General features: G+C 41.6%; 1 protein-coding gene across 1 annotated transcript; it reads right to left on the reverse strand.

Moving 5' to 3' along the window:
- Window positions 1–1084: 1084 nt before the first annotated feature.
- On the reverse strand, window positions 1085–8859 carry LOC124137155. The gene is made up of 6 exons (XM_046503350.2): window positions 8758–8859; window positions 6532–6564; window positions 5078–5410; window positions 4690–4767; window positions 4127–4208; window positions 1085–3039 (listed from the first exon to the last, which is right to left on the reverse strand). Exons 1-6 carry the CDS (start codon window positions 8804–8806, stop codon window positions 1944–1946), a joined length of 1671 nt encoding a protein of 556 aa, XP_046359306.2. The 5' UTR covers window positions 8807–8859; the 3' UTR covers window positions 1085–1943.
- Between the last annotated feature and the right edge of the window lie 508 nt (window positions 8860–9367).

A 9367-nucleotide genomic window follows, 5' to 3' on the forward strand; every position in this document is an offset into this window, starting at 1 on the left:
ACTCCAACCATGAAGTGATAACATGGTTTCGCTTCCTGTCGGAGGGTTGTTGATGTCTGTGGTGACCTGCATAGACACTATGCGGACATTTAAACTCCTATCATTTCCCGTATATGTCACCGTACAACGCGTCTGTGGTAAGGACGCGGGTTGCCCTGTGCCGTGCCGTGAGACCTTTGGTCGTGGGTTCGAATTCCGGTACGCCCAGAGTTTTCAAGGTTGGTCATCACCATACCCGTGCTCGTGTTTTTTTCAAAGTGGTAAACGTTTGACACTTCGTGCTTTTCTCACATGTCAAGCAAACGCGTCGTAATAGAACTGAACCGCCTGCGGGAAGCGGAAAGTCGGTAGTTCGATTACCTGGCCGCGTCATACCCAAATACGTACGTCACAAGATGGAACTTGTTGTTACTCTGCCTGCCTAGTGTATCACTGTTAAACTGCGGCAAGGTCTCTGATCTAGGGAGCTAGAACTAAAATAGCGATACAAGCAGCCAAACACACACGCGCGCATGTGAATCGCTATATATATGACATGCATTGATACAGCGGTAAAACATGTCAATATCATCATGCAGCAGGTAATCAAATATCCAAAAGTAATTATGATTATTAACATGATTTGTTATTATTATATTATTTGAACTTCCTGTTCATCGATCCCAATCCTTTCAGAAAGGTATGTCATGATAACGAAGACAAGAGGGGACCATTGTTTATTATTTAAAATAATTTACAAGAAGAGATTTACAAGAAATTTTGGTCAATACCGAAGACATATTAATGTTGATACCGCCTCAACCATAGGCGTAGCTTTCTAATTAATAGCCATGATCACTTACAGATTATTGTTACTGTTAACTGTTCATTATATGCTTAAATAAACACATTGATCTGTACATATATACAGGAGTACATACATATACACATAAACTGAAACTACAGTAAAGTACGGTTATAACGAACTCAAAGGGACTACTAATTTTAGTTCGTTTTAACCGTAGTTCGTTATAAGCATATATACAGCATAACTACAGCAAATAGTCGGGACCAAAAAAGAAGTTCGTTATATCCGTCAGTTCGTTATAAGCGTGTTCGTAGTTTACTCTATGTTCCTTGTTTCAGGATAGTACGTGGTACATATGATACAAATGATACGTGTTACCACCAAACAAGGCACAGCGTGTCATCACTAGCATACTAGGGTTTAAAGAATCAGTGTTATACAGAAGCTTCCCACGAAAGGTATTTCAAGTAACTATGTACAATATCATATAAATATCGACTGCTGAACATGCTCTTGGACTGCATCAGTTTCGGCATCAGTTGCATCAGTTGCGAAGGTCACAGGTTGATTAACATTCCTCGCTGAATTTACTCTCGTTGTGAACGTCAACATGAACAAAATGTCTTTACAGTGTAATAGTTTGGTCACAGAAACTGACCTGCTCCCTGCCTTAAAGTGCAAACAGGTCGGTTTCTTGTTGGATGCGTTTGGTTGGTAGACACGAAATTGTCATTGGCGCTTAGTATCGGATAAATACTACTAGCGGACTACGAGCAATTTGTTTGAGAAGTACAATTGCTCTCGCCAAGAGAAACATTAACATGGTAGTATGTTGTCACATGTATCTCTTTTAAAAACAAACTTTTCAATGTAGAAAATCTTATTTTTTACCATCGTCTGTTGTTGTTAAACGTGCTTAGGTTGCCACGCAAACCGACCGTGGAGCCAGTTTACACAAAACGTCACTACTAACGTCACTATATAGCAAAACGCACAGTCAAGTAAAAACTATGTGGATAAAGTCTGCCGGTAGGCTTTACGAGGATCCTTGCAGCTTACTGACACAATCCAACTACTGACACATCCAACCTACCGACACCTTCAGTCTTCGGACGTATTCACCCGATCGACAACTGCAGTTTCAGACACCTCCTGCCTATTGACACCTCCAGTCCGTCGGGGATTTCTCCTTCCGAACACTCCCGGCTCGAGCTACTTTCCGCATCTCGGCAATGGGGTCATAGTTGTCGTATGTCTGGGTAGGACAATTCACCTCTGTCATGGTTCGTTGCCGTTTGGGAGGAGCTTGTCGATTAGCAGTTCTGTCACTGGGTACCCTTACCTTTGGTGTTTGGTGCATCGCCATGTTGTCATACATCTCAGTAGGTTTAGCTGAAGGTACGACCCTCCCTTGGTCGGGTTTGCCTGTGGTTGGACTCGGACCGGTCGACATATTTACTTTCGCAGATCTTTTCCGGTTTGGTGATCCTGTTTTGACAACATTTGAACCTGGCTGAGTTTGCTTGTTCCACCTATTGATGGACGATGCTACTGCGGACTCCATCTTCTCATAATTCTCAGTGGGTCTAGTTCCTGGGCTGTCAGTCGGACCTTGGACTGGCTTTACTGGGTTTTGCATCTTCGCATAACCTTTAGGATTCTTGGCATATTGCTCTCTCGGTACTCGTGACACTTCAACCTCTTCGTATTCATCTGCAGGAACCCAATCATCCTTAGTCACAGGCTTTAACACCTTCTTAGCTCCCGGTTTGAGTGCAGCCTTTGGCACCTGCCTCGGACTTGCATTTTGGGCACCAGATTGATTCTTTCGGGTCTTTTTGGGCTGATCGTGGAGCTGACTTAAATTTTCGTAAGAATCTGGTTCAAATGATTCCGCAGGTGAAATTGTTTTTTGTGTCTTAACTTTGTCTTTTGTGTCTTGTGAATAATCTTCGTATTCGTTGTCGGGCTGCTGGCGTTGTGCCACAGAGAATTTTACTTTTGGAGATTTGTTAAACTGTAACCAAGGCTTCGTTTTCGTTTGGGGAAGCAATGGTCTCGGCGGACGTAAAGTGTCCTGCTGCGGCGTCTCGTACTCACCAGTGACTTCAGCAGGTTCATATTCATTGGATGGAGTTATTCCAACATAACTATTACTGGTGGTGCCACGCCTGCAAGGTCTATCTTTCTTGTCGCTGGTGATGGAGACTCGAGATTGGAGTCGTGACGTATTGAGGACGCGTCGTTTCACACTGTGAAATTAACACAGATATTAATGATGGCATCAAACCCGGCGTGATGTGATTGCAAGACAAGGACATCCCCAACAAACCCGTTTGCAAAAACACCTCAACACAACTCATATCCCAGCACCCCCCGCCCCCCAAAAAACACAAAAACACAATTGAAGTTCAACGCAGTAGAAGTATTTTTGGAAATAATGACATGTATTTTCTACACATACATTTGTAAACCTTTCACGAATAATTATAATAAAGATAGTAAAACACTATTAATAGTTCTACTTGGCGTAATTGCCTAACATTTCGGGTGTCATATATGTCTTGAAGGATGCAACAAATGTGTCTTGAATTGAACCATGAAGGTTAAGTGACATATAGAGAAATGGGGTTAGAAACACATTTACAACAATGTCTGTAAATAAATATGTAATTCATTCCTAAAGCGGGATTGAGGAAAACGTCATCGTCTTATATGTACCCAAAATTGCATTTCACATGACAACGTAATCCACAAGTAATAACAAAATGAAAGTGGATATTCAATACAATCCATTCAATCACAAGTTAAGTGCAACTTTTACAATCGGCATTAGGTGAGACCCGCAGGTAGTCCACAGAAAGTGAGCCCCGGTACCATAAAGTTACCTCAACAGATCGCATCCCGGAGCGGATATTGGTTCATGCTATCAACCACTGGTTTGTCTGATACATGGTCTAGCTCTTACAACCTGTCCTGTTATAGTATTAATAATGTTGAACCTACATTCATTCATTCAACATGAATAGTAACTTCTTTGAGAGGCATTAAGAAGTTGGAGTACTAAGTAAGGATAAGAAATATGGATGAACAACTTCTTTATTACAAATAGGAGCGACGTTTAGGTGAAGGTTCAAGCAAGTTATCAAGCAAGTGTTATGATCTGTTCATCAATTGTTTTGATAACGGTGTTAGAACCTACACCGAAACGTTGCTCCTAATTGTAATAAAGAAGTTGTTCATCCATATATCTTATCCTCACTTAACTTGACTTGTGTTTTCTACTTTCATACATTTTCAGAAAAAAAGGTTCGCGATGACACAGAAACACAAACTCACAGATAATAGATGCCTCCAAATATGGCAACGTCCAGGAGGATGAAGACGGTGAACGCGGAACCCAGGATGACCCCAAGAGACGCTGAAACAAGAAAACATGGTGTAACATCAATGTGGCATGTCTTCTCGATGGAAAACAAAGCATTTATCAAAATATGCAAGAAGGTTACTAAGGCCTGCTTCATGTTTGGCCTCTCAACCTACATGAAGCTTAAGCTGACGTCCAAATTATAGAAAATATATATCAAAAGATGTGAGACCCAGCTCACTCACTCTATTACCGACCCGTGAAGATCCGGGGTAGAATAGGTCTTCGGCAACCCATGTTTGCCGTAAAAGGCGACTGTGCTTGTCATAAGAGGCGACTAACGGGATCGGGTGGTAAGGCTCGCTGACTTGGTTCATGCATGTCATCGTATCCCAATTGGGTGGATCGATGCTCATGACGTCAATCACTGGATTGTCTTGTCCCGATTCGATTATTTACAGACCGCCGTCATATAGCTGATATATTGCTGAGTTCGGCGTTAAACAACAAACAGACAAACAAAACACTCTATTACCAGGCTTATCTTTGGGCGCGGGGTCCTCTTCTTTTAGAGATGCTTTACAGTTAATCGTCACAGATTCTTTCTTATTCACTGAAACAAGTATGATTTGAAACATAAGAACACCAAAGGGGTTAATCAGTTTGAAATTAGCATCCATTCAGTGTTTAGATAAACACCCAACAATTACCAAATTTATTTTATTTGTTCAACTGACATATGTCAAATATCGTTGAAAATTTAAGTTACATCAGTTCAAACATTTCCGTGTTATCGGTGCGTTGTAATGTCAATTCTAGCACGTACATGCGAATATATGTCAACAGTTAGTCGAGGTTCACACGATCAGGACTACCGGAGTTTCGGTGTGTATACACGCTTGGGATGTTTCAGAATGACCTACCTTGGAAATCGAAACAGATCCGATGATTTGCATTCCTTTCTGAACTGTTCCTTTTACGTTCCAGCGCGAGGGTGACCTTCTTCTTGTTGAACGAGGGAAAGTCAAGAATTTTTGTGTGTTCGTCATATCTAAGAAACTGAGAGCCGTTATGTATGGTGTAATTAAACGGGTTGGCATTGTCGAACTTGTTGCGCATTAGATTGAAGATGTTGGTCGTATTTCCCTCAATGCTGCACTTGCAGGATAGGAGTTGTACGACATCGTCTGGACTCACATACAAGTTTCCTGACTTGCCCGTGAAGTGGGATGAATGGTTTTGGCAGATCCTGAATACTGCAAGAACATAAAACATCAATTTGACAACATTTATCCATTGATTCGTTTCGACATTGCTTGTGTCCTTATGATTAAACTTCCTTTAAAATATCTAATATCCCGTGGGGTCACGTATGGTGAAACATCGGTCAGTTGCAATAAATAAGGTAATTAAAAATGATTGCTTCTACATTAGTGAGTGCGTGAGTTGGGTTTGACGCCACTTTTAACAGTATTCCAATTATATCGCGGCGTGTCAGCTTAATGTGGGAGGAAAGCCCAAAGTGATGCAGATCTCAGAAGTTTACTACTTCGGTGAAACCCACGAGCACGGGTATGGTGCTGACAAATCTAGAAACATAATCGGGGCGAACCGGGATTCGGACCCACAAGGGACGCAACTCTGCACAGCGAATCGCGGCGCCTTCGACGACTGGGCCACCCGTGCCCCTACTTCTATATGAGTAAGTAGAATGTGCCTAATGGTGCATTTAGAACAACCCACAAAAGTGTGGATATGAGATTGAAACACCACTGCTAGTGGAACAATAGCCGCTCCCCGAAGGTATGCCCTAAAATATAAACTCGGATTTATACATTAGTGGGGCTGTCGGGTGGCCTAGTGGTTAAAGCGTTCGCTCGTCACGCCGAAGACCCGGGTTCACTGCCAACATGGGTACAATGTGTGAAGCACATTTCTGGTGTCCCCCCGCCGTGATATTTCTGGAATATTGCTAAAAGCGGCGGAATCCAATACTCACTAACTCACATATTCATTAGTAGTCACAGCAGTATGTGTTGTGATTGAATATGGTGTCTGTATTTGGTTAACACTACTCTAACAAATGTAAAATAAACCAATCAAATATTTACACTCTTCTCTCCAAAACATAAAATCAACACTTTCAGGATAATAATAGTTAAGACTATGTCTAACATTCGGGCGGTAGATCATCATCAACATCGTCACACCGAAGATCCGGGTTCGAATCCCGACATGGGTACAATGTGTGAAGCCCATTTCTGGTTTCCCCGGCCGTGATATTGCTGGAATATTGCAAAAAGCGGCGTAAAACTGAACTCACTCACTCACTATTTTGAAAGGGGGAGACGGAGGTACACGCAGTTTGTTACAATACCATTTGTTTCGGTGTCGGGGCAATCTCCTGAAGCTGAAACAGAAAAAAATACCATAATAATCTCATGAAATTGACTATATCTAGATAGAGTAAACAAACATGATTTTGCCGCTTACAGTAAATCCACATTATATAATCGGGTTTCCGAGAAGCATTGAAAATATTGAATTCAAGCTAATTTTCATAAGCGTGCATAAGCAGTCAAAAACGTCGTAAGCATATTAAGCCTTCATACGCATTCTTAAGTATCATAAGCGTTCATATGCTTTATGGACATTCATTAGTGTTCACAAGAGTCTTAAGCGTTCGGGTCGGTGGGGTAGCCTTGTGGTAAAAGAAGCATTGTCACGTCGAAAGCCCTGGTTCGATTCCCCATATTTTTACAATCTGTGGAGCCCATTTCTGGTGTCCTCAGCCGTGATGTTGCTAAAATATTGCTAAAAGCGGCGTAAATCATGCTCACTCACTCACTCACTCACTCACTCACTCACTCATAAGCGTTCATAAGAGTAATAAGCGATCGTAAATGTCAAAAGCGTCATAAGTGTGCATACGCGTCACAAGCGTTGAGGAATGAGTGAGTATGAATGTACTCCGCTTTTAGCAATATTCCAGCAATATCACGGCGGGGGACACTAGACATGGGCTTGGCACATTGTACCCATGTGGGGAATCGAACCCGGGTCTTCGGCGTGACGAGCGAACGCTTTAACCACTAGGCTACCCGACCGCCCCCATAATCGTCCATAAGCGTTAATACGTGTATAAGCGTCATAAGCGTTTATAAGCGTTAATACGTGTAATAAGCGTCATAAGCGTTCATACATGTAAGTGGCATGAGCGTTTATTGGAGATCATCACGGCATTACCGCCTAGGCGGTGCGGTGGATATAGCGTCTTCCCGAAAATCATCAAAAACGTTCAGACGTGTAAGAAGAGTCGTTGATAAGCGTTCATAAACGTATAAGCTTTATACGCGTTCATAAGTGGTAAAAGCGTGCATATGCGTTCACTACCGCTTCCGCGGTGAAGTGCAAAGCATTAGGTCGGTGGTACGATCCCTGCAGGCCGCGTCATACCAAAAGACGTTAAAGAATGGTACTTGTTGTTACCCTACCTGACACCCCGTGGGGATTCCGGGTTAGAATAGATGCCCAGCAAGTAATGCTGGTCGTATATAAAAGGCGAGTAATTCACAAAATGATTTGGTGATCAGACAAGATTATAGACTGGATTATTTACGAGCCGCGGTCATATAGCTGGAATATTGATGAGTGTTGCGAAAGTCAACAGGCAAAACCTTGCCTGGCGCTCGGGAATAAAACAAGCACTGGTCAGCACTGAGTGGAGTATCCATGTTAGACTGCGGCATGAGATCTCAGTGGTCTAGCACTATAAACCGGCGTCAGTCCGGACTGGCACAACAAGCCACGTACACATGTACATGCTCTTAACAAGTGCAACACTCTTGAACACGACGTTACATCCCATTCAACCTCACCATCTCATAAGCGTTGGCTGTCATATGAACGACACAGTTAGACGTTGATACGTTGAGTGTTACCCGTAGTTCTAGGTAAGTCGAGTAGGTATTATATTTTACCATACAGACACCTGACATATTATGTTTGACATGCGACAAGGAATGCTATTTAACCAAATACAGGAAGAGAATAATATAAAATTGTGTTCAACATTGCCGAACACTTTTCCTTTGCCGACACTGTATTTATTATGATCAAATAGTTTTCATATTTTAAATAAGGATTGAAAAAGGTGATAGGAAAATAGTAATCTATTTCTATTGCCTTTCCTTTTAGCCATTAGATTTGTGATCTTTCAATTGCAGTGTGTAAACACATGTCCATTTCTGTTGGACAAATACAGTTGCACGATTCTTTAAAATGTTAATTTAAAATACAATACTCGCCATGGCCAGAGACAGGTCACATTAAAGTGATTTCATAGCAGCATACGTTCATATGATTCAGTGATAGACGCTCATGCGGTTTGACCTTCACTATAAGACGGTTCATACCGCCATACGCTCACAACAATTCTTCATGACATATCGTTATACAAGCATTGACATAGGAACATACGTAATCGTTGAGAAACAATGTTCCTTAATTCAGATGTTCAGATACTTCCTTTGTTCAATTTGGATCAGCCTATCTGCCTCTTGCACGGCTTACTTATACAGGCGTACAGCTCAAATACACTCACCGTATTTCGTATGGAGTAGGAGCAGACAGACAAGTCCTAGTCGCGTCATATTGAAGACTGGCAGGGCTGGTTCCGTTTTGCCACGAATGATGGGACTGTCAATACATGTAACATCTACGCTGGTGTTTCCGCAGCGAAAGTATAATCACTTCCGCTTGGTCGTTTACAATCCATTGTCATATTTCTGTTGAAGAACCCATTTCTGTGAATGGGAAGATGATGATAATTAGCTTTACTAGTGTCTACACTGTTGAAAGTCTTTGATTGTTATATATTCAGACGGTACCATTTCGTTACTACGGAATAATTGTACAATGTTAAAATGTATTTTTAATACTAGGATAACACTATCGTAGTAGTCATGATATTATGAATAGTACCTGAAGTACACGATTTGTTATAGCGTATTGTTTTATCTGTATTGAGGTTTTTCAGGTTGTTATAATGATAAAATTAAAATTGTGTGATTCCCATTATTGATTGATGTGGATGTTATTTTCGAAAACTGCTGAACGGAAGTGCAGTGGGGAACTATTTTCTCAAAAGGACTTCCCCGTGAGCACGAGTCACTACACCAACTTGCAATGTTTGAAACAATGTCTGCAAATAG

Source organism: Haliotis rufescens, unplaced genomic scaffold, assembly GCF_023055435.1.
Source record: "Haliotis rufescens isolate VD_foot unplaced genomic scaffold, xgHalRufe1.0.p SCAF_5, whole genome shotgun sequence".
Lineage (NCBI taxonomy): Eukaryota > Metazoa > Mollusca > Gastropoda > Lepetellida > Haliotidae > Haliotis > Haliotis rufescens.